Below are 19,892 nucleotides of genomic sequence, written 5' to 3'. Positions count from 1 at the left end.
CCCTCTGCCCCACTCTTGGTCCCTGAGACTCCGGACAGGCCAGGCTCTGCCTTGGCACTTATCACCACGGAGACCATTCTCTCTTCACCTGCCACAACCCCAGACGTAAGTCCAGGTCCCTGACTCACTCCTCCTGGCGGCTGTCATTCATGGACCTCCAGGTCATTCCCTCTTTCCTGGCTCACGGTCACCCTCACCAGTGTGACCACAGCCACACTCCGTGGTGACTCTGAGGTCCAGGGTGACCCTTCCAGTGCCCTGGCTCTCAGCGCCTGGCCCATGTCCACCACCTTCCTCAGCACACAGCCCCTCTCAGTGCTGGCCACATGCCCTGCACCGTCTGGCTGCCCACTCAGCACTGCCACACAGGCGCCAACCCTCCAACCACCCGGCCCTTCATCCTGGTCCCACACTGGTCACCATCTGAACTGTGTGCACATTTCCCAGCTTACAGACCCTGTGGATACCCACAACCCCTTGCTCCTCCCTCACAGTCTTATATTCATTTGCCAAAACCCAAACTCAGTTAAATACGGCTCTCCAACTTCACACCTGAGCAGGTGAGCACGGGGACCTGTGCTCACTCATCTGAGGACCATGCCTGCTCCTCCGACCAGCCCCACACATCCCTCCTCCCAGCAGCAGGTGGCCCTTTGCTCAGTTCCCTGGGAAAGCAAAAGCCATCAGAAGAGAACCTGTACAATGACCGCTCCTGCCAGCCCTGCGCCGGCCCCACACTCAGGGCTGCACGCCTACCCGGACCAGCAGCTCCACGCCTTTGTGCTCCACAAACACCGCACCACCAGCCCTGCCTCCCCCCCACCCCCAGCCCCCTGTCTTCACCTCCACTAGACCTTCCGTCAGCACAGACATGCCAGAATTCCTCCTTTCTCAAACCACAAACGACTTCCTTGATGTCCACTCCCCTGTAGCTCCTCCTCCTCCTTTCAGCTTTCCCTAACCTTCCGAAGGCTGCTGATGTTGCTGTCTGCACACTAGCGACTGTCCTACCTTGCCAAGGTTAGCCATCACCTGCACGTGTCTACTCCGTCTTCACCCCTGCACTCTGCCTCCTCCATCTGTACCCCTACCCTGTGTCTCTTCATCTTTGCCGCTACCTTCCCTCCTCTCGACCACTGTCAATAAAGCTAAAAATCAATAACAAATGGAAAATCCACAAATATGTGAAAATTAAACACACCCTCTTAAACCAATGGGTCAAATTAGAAGTCACAAGGGAAATTTAAAAACACTTTGAAATGAACAAAAATGAAAACAAAAACAGCCAAACTCAAGGGACAGGGCAAACACAACGCTCATCAAAAAAAGAAGAAAGATTTCAAATTAATAACCTAACACTTAAAGAACTTGGAAAATAACAGCAAACTAAACCCAACGCCAGCAAAAGAAAGGAAATAATAAAGGTTACACAGAAAATAGAGAATAGAAAAACAAAAAATGTAACTAGAAGTTGGTTCTTTGAAAAGATTAACAATATTGACAAGTCTTTAGCTAAACTGACTACAAAAACTAGAAAAAAAAACAAATGACTAAAATCAGAAATGAAAGTGGGAGCATTATACCAACTTTACAGAAATTAAAAGAATTATAAGGAAATACTATGAATTATTATACACCAACCATTTTGATGATCCAAATGAGATGGACAAATTACTGACAGGCACACAAATTATCAAAATTAACATAAGAAAAAAAAAGAAAATCTCAATAAACCTATAAAAAGTAATGAGATTGAATCAGTAACCAAAAACCTCCCAACAAAGAAACGCCTAGGACCAGATGGCTTCACTGGTAAGTTATACAAAATAGTTAAAGAAGAATTACATCAATCCTACTCCAACTGTTCCAAAAGTAGAAAAGGGGGGAGCACTTCCTGACACTCAATGAGGGCAGCATTGGCCCGATACCTAAGCCAGACAAAAACATGCAAAGACAGGATCAATAGCAGACCACATCCCTTATGAATATAAAGGTGAAAATCCTCAATAAAATACTAGCAAACTGAACCCAACAGCACATTAAAAGGATCACACCCCATGTCCAGGAATGAAGAGTGGTTCAACACAAGACAATCAATCAATGTAATATAGCACATTAAAAGAATGAAGGAAAAAAACAACCAAAATTGTCATCTCAATTAATGCAGAAAAAGCACTTAACAAAATCCAAACTCTTTTATGATATAAACACTCAACAAATTAGAAATAGAAGAGAATTTCCTTAACATAATAAAGGGTGTTAACCAAAATCTCCAGCAAACATCATACTCAATGGTAAAAGACTAAAAGCTTTCTCCCTGATATAAGCAACAGGACTAGGATGCCCACTTTCACCACTGCTGTTCAATATTTTCCTGCAAGTCCTTGCCAGGGAAAATTAGGCAGAAAAAAAGAAAAACAAGGCACCTACATTGGAAAGGAAGAAGTAAAACTATCTCTATTTACATGATTCCAAGTATATAAACTACCAAATAATCCACAAAAAAACTACTACAAACAATGAATGAATTCAGCAAAGTTGCAAGGTTCAAGATCAATATACAAAAAATGAATGGCGTTTCAATGCACAATGAACAACTTAAAAAGGAAATTAAGAAAAAAATCCATTTATAATATCACCCCCAAAAATAAAATACTTAAAAATAAATTTAATTGAGGAGGTAAAGGACTTGTACACTAAAAAAAAATACAAAACATTGTTGAGAGAAATTTTAAAAGACCTAATTAAGTGGAAAGAATACCACGACTTAATATTGTGAATACAGAAATATTCTCTCCAAAGCGCTCTAGAGATTCAATGCAACCCTTAGCAGAACATCAATGGCCTTTTGCAGAAATGGAGAAGCCATATGGATATGCAAGGGGCTCTAAATAGACAACAGAATCCTGAAAAAGAAAAAACATCATGAGAGGACTCATGCTTTCTGATTACAAAAATTACTAGAAATTTACAGGAATCGAAGCAGTGTGATGTTGGCCTAAGGCTAGACTGTGACATATAGACCACATATAGACTGTGGTCTATATGTCACTGAGATTGAAATTCAGAAAGAAACCCAAACACCTATGTCCAATTGATCTTCAACAAGGGTGCCAAGTTCATTGAATGGGGTAAAAGAACAGTCTCTTGAGAAAATGATACCGGGTGCCGCGCCAGCACGGCCAAGGGTGAACCTAAGTGGGGGCGGCTGAAAGGCTCAGAAAAGAAAGACAAGAGAATGAAAGCTGGGTCTCTGTGAGACACTGCTTCTCTGAGAGACAGCACCGACGCCCACAAGCCGTGTCTTTATTTTATAGCAGATGCCACGAGGCAAAGTAAGGGTGTGATCAAGATGTTTACAACATTCTCATGGGTTTTCATCCTACTCAGCTACACGCACCTGAACTCTATCAAGTCCACATCACTCAGGCATGTGGGGCCACATGTTCGGACCATAGGTTCAAGCTTACAACTACAGCTGTTGGCTATAACTGTGCTGGGAGGGCTCTGCCCTCCAAGCTGGGACTTGCACTTGGCAATGAGAGGACTGTGCCCTCTCATTAGTCCAAGGCTTGAACCTGTCCAAAACACTGTAGCTGTTCCCCACAGTACTGGAATAACTAGATACCCACATGCAAAAGAATGAAGACCCTTACCTTATACCATATGCAAAAATTAACTAAAAATTGATCAATGAGCTAAAACTATAAAACTATTCAAAGAAGGCATAAGGGTAAATCTTCATGACCTCAATGTGGTGATGAATTCTTAGATTTCACAACAAAAGCCTGAGCAGTAAAAGAAAAAACAGATAAAATGGACTGCATCACAACTTAAAACTTTGGGGCAGAAACCGTGTCCCTTGTGGCACCTAGTAAGCTCTCGATGACTACATGTTGAAATGAGATGTATCTTTTCAGACACACAGGTGACATAATGCATTGCCTGAAATTGGACTTTCCAGTTCAAAGAAGACAGATCTCTGTAGGGAATCCTGCTGGCTGTCAGTCCAGCATCCACCCCTCCTTTCTTTCCTGTTAACTAACGTTGATTTTATTCAGGCCCCTCATGTCCACATAAGTCACCTCCCTCTGGGGAATGACCCCACCCAGCTCCTCAGTGAACCTGTTATTAGTGAGATAATCCAATGACAGGGGTTGGTTTAGAAATGAGCGTGGACCTGGCCAATGAGATAAAAGGAAAAGTCTGTCATGGACTCGGGGAAAGTTTTCTCCTTCCTACGAGAGAATCAAAGGAAGACAGCATCTGCTTCCTTCCCCTGGATGCTGCTCTATCGGGAGGGTGACAACCCCATGGGAGAGGGGGCCTCAGGACACACTGAGCCATCGAGTCAGCTGACCATAAAACCACCCACTCTGGACGTCCTGGAGGGATACAAATCCTCACAGTCTCTGCCAGTTAAGGCTGGAGTTTATGTTCTTTGCAGACAAAAGCTCTACAACCACTTCCACCTAAAGCTGATGTCTTCCAAAGAGTCATTCATTCACTAAGCAAAGGTGTGTGGCGGTGAGAACACTAGATTGGCCTCTCAGGGAACATGGCATTATAAACAGGTAAGTGCTAGGACGGATAAATGTCATAAAGATATGAATCCCGGAGGTTAGGGGAGCTTTCCTGAGGACATGGCATTTTTGCTGAGATATGAAGGAGGAACTGGAGTTAATTAAGTAGAAGAAGGTGGGGGTGGAGGATAGAGCATTCCAGACAGGGAGAGAGAGACAGAGACAGACAGAGACAGAGAGGGAGAGACAAGAGAGGGAGACAGCTCAGCTAGCAGGAGCTTGGCAAGGAGTGGCACTCATTGTTTATTCCTTCCTTCAGCACCCAGAGACGAGGAGGAGGACAGCCTGGAATGCCCCCTGACCTCTCCAGGCTCTCCCAGGAGGTGGCTTTGGTGACCTGAGCCTGTAAGTAAAAATCCTAACAGGAATAAAGCAAAGGTTCGGCTCTGCTCTGCTTAAGGTGAAAGGAGGCTGAAAGCGGCCCTCCTCTTATCTTCCCCACCCTCCGCCTCTTCCGAACAGACACACACGTCAAAGATAGAACCTGTCTTGTAGAATAAGATGGAGGGTTTTCATTACCTGAGAGGAGACCAAACACTCCTATATGTTCCTTGGGATAATTTGTTCTTATCAAATCTACTAAGTATTATTCTTATAGGACATAGAGGTGACATCTTTGCGATGATCGGTTGCCTGCAGCAGGATCTTGTCTATAATCACAGAGAGAAACAGGTGAAGGGAGACAAGGAATGGAGCAAAGGAGGATTTCAGCTGACATTTGAAGTAATAACGGGGGTCAAGGTCGAAGCGGAGGAGATGATATACAGGAAAAGATGCCAGTGGGGTCATGAAACCCTGCTGGGATTGGGGAGGGAGCCCCTCCATCGTATATGGTGAAAGAACACTCAGGGCACATCACGCGATGAAAGAGCTTGAGAGATGAGTTCAGAGAGAGTTAACTCCACGTTGACTTTCCGACAGGGCCATGGTGCCATTGGTTCTCCTGGTCTCATTTCAGCCTTTATCCACCAGCAGCTCCGCCTTCTCCTCCCAGCCTTGGAATGGAACCTTCTGGGCCCTTCTCAAACTCAACCGCCTCTTCTCTGCCCTCCCTCACAGCCCTCCCATGGTGCCCTCTGGTGCTCTGGGCATAAGCCGGAGGTCTGTATGGTGATTCCCCGCCTGGTGCCTAACATGACACTTTGCACATGGAGTGCGCTTGGTAAGTGTGGGTTGAAGAAAGAAATGGATGGATGACAACCATCTGTGTTCAGGGAACGCTTGTGAAGTAACAAGTGCCCTCTATGCAATATTGATGGTTACTGACAGTTATTGATGGTTATTGTTGGGGTGACAGTTAAAGTAGCTTTGAGGTGGAATCAATAATTTCATTTTCCCTCCAGAGATGCCCATGCACACACCAAGGCTGTAGTTGCATGGTATTCCTGGTGGATTGGCAGCAAAAACAGACCTGGTTGTGGCTTTCCATCAGCAAATTCCCAGGGCCCTTTCTTAACAGGCAGATATTTGGATCCACCCGGAAATTGATTAATTTTTCCCAACAGGCCTCCCACGGACATGGCTTGCAGAGCAGTAAATATAAAAGTTCCGGGCATTTGTTTCAAACAGAGCACTTTTGTGAGCTCATGGCTGCACAGAGATCCAGAGTGCCTGGCCCTACGTAAATTCTCCCCATGTGGCCACGACAGACCTAATCACTGCGTCCTGAGATGTTTGCTCCCAGGACCAGCGGAGTACAGAGTGAGGCTCTCTCATGCTCACCCATCCACCTTCGCTGCTTCTGAGTTGGACTTCAGGACAACATCGCCTCAGAGGAGCTCACGGTCAAGGGGAGACCAAGAAAAGAACAGGCTGGCAGTGCCCTCAGCGGTCCCGGATCTGTCTCTTGCTTCAACAGTGTTTGGACGGAACAGACCCAGGGACGCCCCTTTTTCCAGCCTCCGACCGCTCTCCTGGGTCTCATCCAGTCACCACCTTCAGAACCACCTCCAGGAGCAGCCAACACACCGGTTTGGGGTTTTTTCCTATACAACCGTGACAATGTAGCTGTCAAGGGCATGGGCCACTTCTTTTGCGAGTTGTCAGAGAAGAAGCAGGAGGGCGCTGAGCATCTCTTAAAGTTGCAAAACAAGCGCAGTGGCCGCATTCTCTTCCAGGACGTGCTGAAACCTTCCCAAGATGAGTGGGCCAAAACTCAGGACGCCATGGAGGCCGCCCTGGCCTTGGAGAGGAACCGGAAGCAGGCCCTTGTGGAGCTGCAGGCCCTGGGTTCTACCTGTGCAGACCCTCATCTCTGTGACTCCTGGAGAACCACTTCCTGGATGCGGAGGTGAAACCGATCAAGAAGATGGGGGACACCTGACTCACCTCCCAGGCTGCCGGCCCCAGGCTGGGCGGGTGTCTCTTCAAAAGGCTCATCCTTGAGCACGACCAGGAGCCTTAGGAGCCCAGGGGCCTTTCAGAGATCCCTCTTCATCGCCCTGGTGTCTCTGGCTTTTACCTGAGCCTCTTCCTGAAACTATTAGCCATTCTTTTAACCACCCTGGAGCCCTCTCCCATGCCTTGGACCAAATGAAACAATAAAGCTTTTTGCAGAAAAAGAAAAAGAAAAGAACAGGCTGCCAGGGGGCCACTGGCCAGAGAGCCGCATCCCGGCACACACTCGCACCCACAGTGTGGGCAGCTCCAGGTTAGTGCAGCGAAACATGTTCTGAGTTGCGCGGCCAGCCCTACATGCTGGGGCAGGATGGCCCACAGCCCCGGTGGCTGGATCCTTCAAACTAGAAGGAACAGAAGGACCAGGGTCAAGAGGCCAAGACCGTGTGGGTGGAATGGAGGCTGGCTGTCACCCCAGCAAGTGGCAGGGCAGAGGTCCAACTTCGCTTCTCCTGGTGGTCCGTGGAGAAGGCAGATGCCACCAAAGGAATAGTTCTTATGTAATCAGAGTGCTGAGCTCCTCTGTAGCAGGTACACACACTCAAAAGCCCCAACACTCGAGTGCTTACATACTGGAACTTGACCTGTTTTCTTATAACCAGATCTAGTTTCTGTCACACACACCCCAGGTGGCCAGATGGCAGGAAAGGTGGGCAACTCCGGTGGCTTCTCCATTCACTCTCCTCACCCCAAATCCCCCTACCCCCTCTCTCCCAAAGTTAACCAAATTTCTGGAAGGTGTAGGTGGCAGCATCTTCAGGGGAAGGTATCCCTCAGGGTCCCTTGTCCTTCAGCCCCTCCCCAACAGACCAAAAGCAGAGGAGTGGAGAGGGGGACAACAGGAGCCTCTCTCACACACCACTCAGCAGAAGAGAAAAAATGGTAGCTCCAGACCAGACAAACAAAGGCTGATGCCCTAACCCTTCGCAGGAAATGTTTTTCGTCTATAAGTTACTTATTAGTCCTTATTGGTTCTTCTAGTTCAGTGGCTTTTAAACTATAATGACCAGGAATATCCCTGTGTGTGTGTGTGTGTGTGAGTGTGTGTGAGTGTGTGTGTGTGTGTGTGTGTGTGTGCATGCACATATGGTGGGGAGGAGATCAGCAGCTAACAAACTTTTAGGCCTTTAACTTCTCCATCTCTGCCTTTGGGACCATGCTAAGCTACAGGGCTATTAGTGAAACCAATGATTCATGTGTCTGTTTCGGTGACTACAAAGTAATAACTCATTCATCAATGGAAAAGTATCAAAAGCTGACTCAGTTTGGAGCATTCTTTAGATATCACTGGAGACTAACATAATAATGGGCAGAGATAATGGTGAAGCCACTTCTAATGATTAGATTGAACAGAGTGAAATGATACCACGTAATGATATCATTATAGACGAAATGAGACCATGTCTGGGATAAGTTTCAAAATAACATGAGAAGGGAAGAAACGGGTGGGAGCCGACGCAAGACTGGCCCTGAGTCAACAGTTGATGAAGTTGGGAGATGAGTACAGAGGGGTTCCTTCTACCAGTCTGTCTAGTTTGGAATATGTTTAAATTTTTCTGTAGTAAAAAATTAATCAAGAAAAAATAAAGCATTCTTTATATTTAGGAGCATATGAAGTACAAGCATTCTCTCTTCGGCTGACATTTTCTCAGCCTGCCATTGTCTCTCTTTGAAACAACTTGCTCTAACCGATGTGCTTAAACACAGCATTCAACAGTGGCTACTAGTCTCTGAACACCTGCCATGGGCCAGCGTGTGCTAGATATCCTCCCGTGCATTAGCTCAGATGCTCCGGGCACCCCTGAGAATGCGGGCACTCAGGTTCAAGTCTGCCAAGTAAGTTTCCCGAGAGCACGCCGCTACTGGTGATGGACACAGGTTTAAGCTTTCACAACCATTAAATTAAGTGTTCGATAGTGAAATATGTGTTTATCATTCAAAGTTAGCCTTGGAAGAAGCGTTCCTTGAAAAGGCAGAAATGAAGCTGTGGAGGCGTCGCAGACAACGCCCATCAGAAGGCTGTGCTCTGAGGAACCGGGGGCCCTAACTTGCTGGGTGTTCAGGGAAGCTAACTGGGGAGATGGACCCCACACTGCTTTGGCAGCTGCTGTCAATTCCAGGTTTTCATCCTTCCATTCCAAGGCCCACATTTCTTTTACTGAAACAACAGAAATGAACTTCCAGTATCCAGACTGTGGATAAAAAAGAAGCAAAACTATCTAATTTGCAGGTGATCTAATCTTATAGATGGAAAATTCTAAGGAATCCAGTAAAAATAAAAACTATGAGACCTAACAAATGAGTTAACATGTATTAGGTCTCACAGATACAAGACTAAATAGAAAAACCAATTATATTTTTATATACTTGCAATAAACAACCTCAAAAAGGAAGTTAAGAAAACAGTTCCGTACTATTCGGCCTAAAAAAAAAAAAAATGAAGTATTGCCATTTGAAAGTAACAATGTACTCTCTTACCATTTGCCTTCGATTCTCCACCAGGTTGATGCCAATAATTCCTAAGAAGTTCCGGAAGCCCAGCTGAAAGCAAAGGAAAAACAAGGAAAAAGCACCCAGTTAGCCTGGTGGCTTGATGCTGACTTCTAACAGTAAAGAATGCATAACAGCATCGAGCAGACTGTCAAATAACAGCGGGAAGGTTGGGGAGGGTTGGGGGGCGGGAAGGGGAGGTAAGAGATCAACCGAAGGACTTGTATGCATGCATATAAGCATAACCAATGGACATAAGACACTGGAGGTTAGGGGAGGCCAGGGGAATGTTAAGGGGAGAAAAAAAGGAGACCTATGTAACACTCTTTGTAATACTTTAAGCAATAAAATATAAAAAGAATGCATAGGAGACTGCCACCCTTAAAACCTCTTATCAAAGGCCCAAGGCAGGCCACTCCCGCCTCTCCAAGTTCTGACCACTAAGTGGCAGATGGTCCATGTACATTTGGGTGGACTCCTTAGGCTCAATGGAAGCCAGTGATTGGAATAGAAACTTCTGAGTATGATCCATCCCTTCTTTTTTTTTTAAATCTTTATTGTTGAAAGTATTACATATGTCCTCCCCCTTCCCCCCCATTAACCTCTTCTAGCCCACCCCCACTCCATACCCCAGACCAGTGGTTCTCAACCTTCCTAATACAGTTCCTCATGTTGTGGTGACCCCCAACCATAAAATTATTTTCGTTACTACTTCATAACTGTAATTTTGCTACTGTTATGAATCGTAATGGAAATATCTGATATGCAGGATGTATTTTCATCGTTCTCGACCCACAGGTTGAGAACCACTGCCCCAGGCCTTCACCACTCTATTGTCAGTGTCCATGGGTTATGCACATATGCATACAAATTCTTTGGTTGATCTCTTCCCACCCACCACCCTCCCCTCCCTTCCATGTCTCTGGTTCTATTTTGTTCATCAGTTTATTTTGTTCATTAGAGTCCACATATGAGTGAGATCATGTGATACTTGTCTTTCTCTGACTGGCTTATTTCATTCAACATAATGCTCTCCAGGTCCATCCATGCAGTTGCAAATGGTAAGAGTTCTTTCTTTTTTACAGCTGCATAGTATACCATTGTGTAGATGCAACACAGTTTTTTTATCCACTCAACTGTTGGTGGGCATTTGGGCTGTTTCCAAATCTTAGCTATTGTAAATTGTGCCACTATGAACATAGGGGTGCATATATCCTTTCTGACTGGTGTTTCTGATTTCTTGGGCTATATTCCTAGAATAGGGATCACTGGACCCATCTCATCTTCTATATTCAAACATTTTAACTCTTAGGTCAGGAAGATATTACAGGAAAAGATAGCATTGCGTGCCCCCATTTCCCCTCATGGAGGACAACCTCTTTATGGTAGCCCAGACCACTCACAACTCATCTGCATCTGGGCATCAGGTGAGAGGCCCACCTGATGTTTCTCCTGGCCCTGTCTCAAGTCCCATAGTCAGAGAAGGACTCCTCTGGTCAGATATTAGGAAACTAGAACCATGGGTGTTTCAGAAGAAGGGTTACCCATCACCTATGGACATGGCTGACACCACAGGCCCTTAGAGATAAGCTTTTGACTCAGGTGAGCAGACAAACAGGTAACCTTGGGGAAGAAGAGAGGGAGAAGGGGGGAGGGTCCTAGAGGCTCCTGAGAATCAGTTGTAATCATCAATCACGGCTTCTTGGCAGGTATCTTTTAAAGCTACATATCTGTTTTCTGAGGACTAGTTCAGTCAGCTTGGTCTCATGGGGCTAAAATCTAGGTGTCACGGAGCTGGTTCCCTCTGGAGGCTCTGGAGGAGAATCTGGGCCAGGCCTTTGCCGCGACCAGAGCTGTTCACTCCGTGGCTCGTGGCCCTTCGTCCATCATCAACTTCTCCCATCACATGGCTGAGGCCTCTCCTGCACGCTCCCCCACTTCTAAGGACCCTGTGCTAACACTGGCCAGATGCAGGATCCACACCCTGGAACCCCCGTTGCTGGGTAGCCCACTACAGTCACAGGTCCCAAGGAGTAGGACCCGGATACCTCTGGTCATCATTCTGCCAACAATAACCACCAAAACAAGTGTCCATGTCCTAAACCTCCAGCTCTGGGGAGCTGGAGCGAAGTGTGTCACCACCACACAGACATCTGTGATGCCCAGTGCCCCTCCCTCAGACCCCTGGGCCCCGTCACTCACAATGATCCCTGGGTAGTAGCCCCCCACGGTCACATTCTCCGTCCTGGTGGTGGCAGCGAGGCCGATGGTCAGGATGAAGACAGACACCACAAGCAGAGACCCCACAAACCAAAGGGAAGTCTTCTTTCTTCTCCCAAACCCTTCTGGGAGGAGGACAAATGAGGAAGCTGTTAGTACGGGGCAGGCTCCGAGGGGGGTCCTAGCAAACATGAGCGCATTTGGTGTCTGCGTGGCCCTTGTCTCTGAGCCCTACAGGCTCTGGGAGATCTCTCTGTCCCGGAGCCAGGGGCCCATGCTAACTGCTCTCTCCTTCATCAGTGCCCACCTCAGGTGCACTGAAGCTTAACCATCTCAATCCCTATGACCCCACAAAACAGGGAATGAAAGAAACACATGGTGTTTCTTCTGGTGCCAAAGGTAAATCGTGTGTGTGTGTGTGTGTGTGTGTGTGTGTGTGTGTGTGTGTTTAATGGGGAAAACAACTTAGTATCTCATTGCAACCACTAGCTCAGATGGCCAACTGAATTGCAGACATTCAGACATTGTTCATACTCTAAAGCAGGGGCGGGAAAACTTTTCTCTGCCAAGGGCCATTTGGATATTTATAACATCATTTGCAGCCCATACAAAATTATCAACTTAAAAATTAGTCTGCTCTATTTGGTCAAACATTTAATTAACTCACCCCTAATGCCTTGGCAGGGCCAGACCAAATGATTTCTCGGGCCTTATGCAGCCCGCGGCCGGATGTTCCCCAGCCCTGGCTCTAGGTTTGCCTCCAGCGATTTGCGCTTCTGCAGTGCTAACAACAAGGTTGGAACACCCCAGAACAGGATTGTTACATACTCAGAAATAGATTGCATGAAACTATAAATCGATGTGAAAACTCAGAAAAACTTGCCTCAACTGAGTACACTGACCTAGCAAGGGTATATATCTTAGGAAGGACACTCCAGTCCAGGGGCTAAAGGGAACCTCATGCAAGACCCCCCCATCCCTTCACCAGCACCCCTCTCAGACTCCACACAGCCCTTGGGAAGACACTTCTCCCAAGAATCTCATCCTAAACCACCTATTACCTTCACCCTGGAGGGGATGAGATCAATTCATTCACTAAAAAAATAAACCACCAGAGAGCTGAAGGCCTGGGCCCAGGCGCAGCACCCAGGACCTGGGCATGCGTGGCAGGGTGGAGTCGGGAGGGGGCTCCCCTCTGCACAATGGCCCTGCCCTAACGTTGCCTGCAAGGCTCTGCTCTGCACGCCCGGGCCCAGCCTCTTTAGACTCAGACATGGCTATTTAGGATTTAAATCCCAGCCTTCAGGCTCCACAGTTCCTTCTGTTATGCCCTCCTCTCTCTGGCTCCCTAAAGATGCAGGTTTATCTACATCCAAAGGGAGGACTCTTGTACCTGCTCCCTGGCTTTACTTGCTAGAGCCAGCTGTACCTGGGAAAGCCAACTGTTGCAGAATTTTGAGCAGCACTGTGCTTGCTGTGTTGAGAGTAAACTACAGAGGAACAAATGTGGACTCTATAAAACCTTTTCCAAAGGCTCCGCCTTGAGGATGGACCAACTGGGCAGCCCGGCCACGCAGTAAAGGGCAGAGCCTTCTTTAAGAGCGGTGGCCTGCTGACGAAGGCGCTGTGCAGCCCTCAACAAGAGCACAGGTAAAGCAACAAAGCTGTCGTGATCATAGCCCCCCGGGGCCAGCCACATGCCACACCTCTCATTTAGGCCTCTCGGACATGCCCTGGCAGTGGGCTCCCAGGCCCACCACAGTAGTTTCTGCAGAGTTTTTGCTGAATGAGCATTGAGGGATGAGTATGGACCCAAGAGCGAATGCATAAGTGGTTGTGTGAGTGGACCCATGAGTGGATGCATGAGTAGACACACAGGAGCACAGAGATGATGTGGGAGATGATGCTGACTGCCCACGGCCACGCCACCAGGCACATCACTCCGACACGGGTTCTGCAACATCTCCCAATGTTTCTAAACTCCGCACATATTCTAGAGTGACATTCCCTACTTTCTGTCCAGTCATACCAGCCACCTCGAGGCCCACCATCCCTCCCAAGGCACTCTGTCCTGAGGGCACTGGCCAAACGACAACCCATGTGGCCTGATGCCCACAGTTGTACTCTTATCAAGAGGATGGGCCCTGCTTGCTGTGTCAGCAGAAGCAAGTCACTTCCTGTACCTGCTGCAGGTTTGTGGATGGCGAGGAAGTTCCAACTCAAATTGAGGTTTGCTGGGGTATCTGAGAGGTGCCTTGACTGATTAATTATGTCTGCCCTGAGCATGGGAGGAAGGAGCTGGGGCACATTTGCCAGCCCTGAATAGGAAATCCAAGGCCCCTCCAGATCCAGCATTCTTGGATTTTTCTCCCCACTTGTCTTCCTCAGTTTCACACTTTTTTTTTTCTCACATGTAACTTTTTCAGTGACTTCAGGAATTTCTCTTTCCAACACCTCTCATTATATTTGTGAACTAAAAACCAACCCTAATTGGGGCTGGAAATTATAACCAAAGTGATAATGACATTTTTACAAGAGAAAGAAATAATGTAAGTTTTCTATTTAAAAAGTATGGTTTTTATCCTGTTCATAAAAGCAATAGTTATTTATTGTAGAACAGTTATAAAGTACAGGAAAATACCCCCCCAAAAAATTCACAGTAATCTTATCACCCAAAATTGACAAGTAGGCATATAGCCTTATGGTCTTTCTTAATTTGGGATCAAAATGTTTTCAAAATTACTGCCATTTGCAACAACATGGATGGACCTTGAGAATAGTATGCAAAGTGAAATAAGTCAGTCAGAAAAAGCTACGAACCATATGATTTAACGCATATGTGGGATAAAAACCTGAAACTCACGAACACAGACAGCAGTGTGGTGGTTGCCAGAGAGAAGGGGATGGAGGGGGGAAGGGGATCTTAATATATGATGATGGGAGAGGATTTGACTTTGGGTGGTGGGCACATGGTGCAATACGCAGATCTTATAACATAGAAACCCACACCCGATCGCATTAACCAATGTAACCCCAATAAATTTAATTAAAAAATAAAATAAAAAGTTGTGTTTTTTAACCTAATAAACTGTAAGGATTTGTCCAGCTTTTAAAACACTTTTCTAAACTCACCCCAATAAATTTAATTAAAAATAAAATAAAAAGTGTTTTTTAACCTAATAAACTGTAAGAATTTGTCCAGCTTTTAAAACACTTTTCTAAAGACTATGGATTCTGGGTGATAATGATGTGTTAATGTTGGTTCATTGATTGTAACAAATGTTGATAACAGGGGAGGCTGTGCATATGAGGGAACAGGGGGTGTATGGGAATTCTCTGTATCTTCCCCTCAATTTTGCTGTAAACCTAAAACTGCTCCAAAAAATGAAATATAGTTTTAAAAAAGAAAAACACAATATGATAAACACCTTTTTAGGATAAATTTCTACAAGGGGAATTTTAGGGCAAGAAAGCAAAATATTTTTAAGGACAAAGTAAAAGTTTTGAAGTAAAATTTAACTTTACAAAGAAGACTATAAACCTACGGTCTTTGTATAAGCTTTGGAAAGAATTCTCTACAGCTCCACAGAATCCTTCATTTACAAGCAAGAGAAGTATATATAGTTTTATCTGATTGTTGTTAAATTGCTGTTTTCATTGTTGTTTTCTAGTAGTTTTTATTACAAACATAGAATTGTTGAGGGCGACGCATGTGTGGGAGTGTTCCAGGGGAAAACACAGCCACAAGTGCAAGCAGACACTTGCTGTCTTTGGGACACTGCATTTGCACCTGCTCTGGGAGTTCCCTATAGTGGACTTCCCCTTGACTAACATTTACAGCATCTTACTTGCAAAGAAGGGTGCATGCAGATAGAATGGCTCTTTGTTCTTGCATTTGTTTAAAGCCTGAAACCAAGGCTACCTGTACAAGGTAGTGTGCCTGGGAGTCAGATGGGCAGTTCCGGGAATGATGGCAGTAGATGTGGGGTATCTGTGGGGACACAAAGACCTGAAATGGCAACGCCACTTTGAGAACAAGTGACCAATAGAGTAAAACAAAAGAAAGAGACCTCCCCAGGGGTGAAATTCTGCTTTGGTTTGTTAATTTTAGAAAGATAGGAACCTTAAAAAAAAAAGGACACAAAAGTTAAAAATATATATGTCGGCTGGTGTGGCTCAGCAGTTGAGTGTTGACCCAGGAACCAAGAGGTCACCGATTTGATTCCTGGTCAGAACCCATGCCCGGGTTGCAGGCTCCATCCCCAGTAGAGGCGGAGGGGGCGGGGTGGCAAGAGGCAGCCAATCGATGATATTTCTCCCTCATTGATGTTTCTATCTCTCTATCCCTCTCCCTTCCTCTCTCTCTCTAAAAATCAATAAAACCTATTTTTTTAAGTTAAAAATATGTCTTCTACATTTTGGAAGTTAATATAATTGTTCTTGTGGACGTTCATAAAATAATCATACTAATGATCATAACAATAATACCTAGTAACTGGGTAGCAACCGCGGCTTTTCTCTAACTCTCTTCGTCTCATTCCATGAAGGTCAGAGGATTAATCTCTCCTGATTCCTCTGTTACCCTTCCCAGCCTCCACATATCTGAGAACAGAGCCAAAGCTGATTGCTTTTAATCGGTGCAATTTCCTCTTCAGCTACTCTTCCTCGACTATTTTTTCCCCTTAGCTGCCCATTTCAATGTTTTGATTGTTAAAATGGGATTTAAGATCCATAGGACTTGTAAACTGAATTTTATGGGGCTAAGTATTTGAGGAAATTATCAGACAAATGCCCTCCTCCTCAAAGGATTTTGTTTTGCTAGTTTTCTTAATTAAGTGCATTGCATGTCTGTTACGCCCAAAATAATTAGCGAGGTGCCTCAGCACTTACTTCAAACCACAGTTATAACCTGCTGTGTGCCTCATCTCTTAGCTCCCTTAGGAGTCTGTCTGCAGAAGCCCCTGGACGATATCCTGGTTCTTCAAGCTTGTGATTCTGTTTCTTAATCATCCCCTCGGGGATGCTGGCATGATGAACGGGGATCAGATCCACCAGGCTAGCAGCACTTGGTCAGCCCTTGTCAAATTTGTTAGTGACATTCTGACTTCTAATCACAGAGTAAAATGTTAGACACATCTCTGAGCTCGTGAAAATCTTCCGATGAATCATTTTCAATATAACTTTACCATTTCACCCCTTTTTCCCAAGCTGGGCTCTTCCTCTGAAACGGCTGCACGATAAAAAGCAGAAGGTGTAAGCCACCCCTTTTTGTCAGCATTTCTATCATAGGTTCCCAGGTTCATAGAAGGCCAGGAAAGAGAGTCAGCATAATTCACGTGGGAAGCCAGGGACAAATGGTTCTGAACAATCTTCTTCTATTCACACCTGCTGTCACATTTGACTCCGGGTACAACAGAGATAACAAAAAGAAGAATCTTGACAAACAACAAGTGTTGGAGAGGATGTGGAGAAAAAGGAACCCTTCTGAACTGCTGGTGGGAATGCAGACTGGTGCAGCCACTGTGGAGAACAGTATGGAGCTACCTCAGAAGACTAAAAATGGAACTCCCATTTGACCCAGTGATCCCACTACTAGGAACTCTGAGCTCGTGAAAATCTTCCGATGAATCATTTTCAATATAACTTTACCATTTCACCCCTTTTTCCCAAGCTGGGCTCTTCCTCTGAAACGGCTGCACGATAAAAAGCAGAAGGTGTAAGCCACCCCTTTTTGTCAGCATTTCTATCATAGGTTCCCAGGTTCATAGAAGGCCAGGAAAGAGAGCCAGCATAATTCACGTGGGAAGCCAGGGACAAATGGTTCTGAACAATCTTCTTCTATTCACACCTGCTGTCACATTTGACTCCAGATACAACAGAGATAACAAAAAGAAGAATCTTGACCTTATTCTTGATAAATATAGGATAGTACAAAAAAAAATAAGAATCAAAATATTAATAGGTTAATATTGCCTTATAATTACCATGAGACATATGCAGGTTTTGGAGAGAAAGGAGATTCTGAATTGGAGAAAGACAACTAGAATTACCTGAATTGTTCCCTAGATTCCCCTACCCCATTAGCAAGACTATTATTATGTGCATTGCTACCATTAAAGCGCTCTTAAGACAGTGCCTGTGAACTAAAATACCTACTATTAGGTGTGTAACTGTGGTGACAGCTTCCACGGACTGTGTCTAACCTGTTCAGGGTCTGCTCAGACCAGCTGTGTGATCTTAGGCAGCCAGCCATCCTCTCTGCACCCAGCCGAAAGAGAACTCCGTGAGAGCAGGGGCTCTGTCTGTCTTGTGCGCTGGACTCCAGGGCGAGCTCACACTGGGAGATAGCGCGTTTCCTCGTGTTGGATGAATGAATGAACTTCAGTTTCCTGATCTGTGATGTTGAGGTAATAATAACCACCTACTTTGCCCACCTCTTAAGACTGTTATAAAGATCCAGTGAGAGAATATATGTGAAAGGTCTATCGATGTTTCTATGAATGCAATGAATATATTAATCATGGCACTCATAAATATATTAACCATGGTAGTGTTAATGTTAAGATGGCATAGCACTTGTTCTGAACCAGTGTTTCTCCGGGGGGGGGGTGGGGTTGAGGGGAGTAATTCTGACATGTGAAGCTCAATGGGCCAACAGCTACATCTCACCTGCCTTGCTCACTGTTTTTCCAAACTCCAGTCTGTCCCCCTGGGCGTCCTATCTAGAATATCTCAGAATACCACTTTGTCACTCCCCATGAGCCCCTCCAGTTCTCTTGCCCCTACCTGTCCCTATGCCCAGCCTTGGCCAGAGTTGCTAAACCACAGCTCCTGTGACAACCCGGTCTTGTCTGGAAGAAGTGCAAGGGTGGGGGGCAGGGGGGGCGGGGGGGAGCAGATTCTGTCTTCGTCACTCAGCATTTTCTCCACTTAGTAAAGCCAGGAAGAGAAGGGGGATTTCATAAAGACTTGAGGAGGGGGTCAAAGTCATGGCCTACCTGCTGGCAGGGCCCAGGCCTCCCCTAAAGAACAAAGAGTTCTTTTAATCATGGGGGGATGCCCAGTTGTGGAGGTAAAGTGGCAGTCCCTGGGAAAGTAGACCAAGGCAGAATGACGTAGCCCCAGCCATCAATCTCCCTTTTTTTCTGATTTTAATGTAACATGTGCCCAAGGTGGTGAACACAAAAATGTAAGAAAGAAAATAGCCATAATCCCACCCAACTACACTAAGGTTTTGTGTTTTGACATAAAAGACCAACTCCTAGTGTTTTTTTAAATTTGTAATCCCTCCTCACAAGAAAAAAAAAGGCAAATGCTATTTTAAACCATCAAGTCATTCTAGTATAATAATACAGTAATAACTAGTTAATAACACAAAGTTATTAGTAACTAATTCATTTCCTGGAGGATGAAAACGCTTGTAAATAAGTTTTGCAATAGAGCATTTTGCTTTGGAGAGTGGGGGGAATAGAATTGTTTCTTTGAAGAAGAAGCCGGAGTCCTTGATTATTATTTAAAAATCAAACATTTCTAATCTGGTTTTTTAAAAGAGACTTTCCAAAGATACTCCAAACAGGGTTCTGAGGTTAAAAGCCCATAGTTTTCAGCGGGATCGTTTCTGAAGCCAGGGGCAGGGCCAGGGGAGACCTCCTGTGGCCCCTCACTGCAGCTGTCAGCGCATCCCTTACTGTGCAGCTTTTTCCCTTATTTTCAAAATCTTCTCTGCCCTCTCCCCTTCAGGAAAACACATCCAACATCACCCCATATTGGCCACTTCCCAGGAGAGAACCTAGGCCAGTTCCCCAACTTGTAACGTGCAACAGGTTTCCTGTTTTCCCACTCACACCCGGCTTCCAGGCTGCATGGGTCTTGATTCCAGAAATCAAAGGATTAGAGATTGTGAGGATTTGTGGGGCTGAAGTCTGTGGAGGGGCGCATTGGGATGGAGAGGGGAAAAAACTGCCTCGGTGGCTTTCAAGCAAGAAGAAGCTAACTGGCTCCTGGAAAGGAACCTGAAGAAATTGTAGAGACTGAAATAGGGAGAGACGGAAAGGGGGGAGTGTGGATTGCCCATTCATACATATGGTGGTCCATTGTTCCTAATGACAGACAATAGGAAAGAGACAGAGAGAGACACACAGAACGAGAGGGAGGAGAGGAACTATGAATGAAGAAGGGCCTGTGCCAGGGCTAGGGTCTCAC

The 19,892-nt window shown here is 45.7% G+C and overlaps 1 protein-coding gene across 1 annotated transcript in view; it reads right to left on the bottom strand.

Annotated features, from left to right (window-relative positions):
* The window catches only part of TMEM255B (transmembrane protein 255B), a 38,897-nt gene extending 25,156 nt beyond the window's left edge, over positions 1–13,741 (bottom strand). The window contains exons 1-3 of the mRNA XM_006769312.2: positions 13,720–13,741; positions 11,673–11,815; positions 9,459–9,521 (exon numbers count right to left, since the gene is read on the bottom strand). Coding sequence (XP_006769375.1) covers positions 9,459–9,521; positions 11,673–11,815; positions 13,720–13,741 — 228 coding nt within the window. The remainder of the gene's footprint in view (positions 1–9,458; positions 9,522–11,672; positions 11,816–13,719) is intronic.
* Between the last annotated feature and the right edge of the window lie 6,151 nt (positions 13,742–19,892).

Source organism: Myotis davidii, unplaced genomic scaffold (genome assembly GCF_000327345.1).
Source record: "Myotis davidii unplaced genomic scaffold, ASM32734v1 scaffold444, whole genome shotgun sequence".
Classification (NCBI taxonomy): Eukaryota; Metazoa; Chordata; class Mammalia; order Chiroptera; family Vespertilionidae; genus Myotis; species Myotis davidii.
Note: the sequence above shows the minus strand (reverse complement) of the source record. Positions and strands in the feature narration are given on the sequence as shown.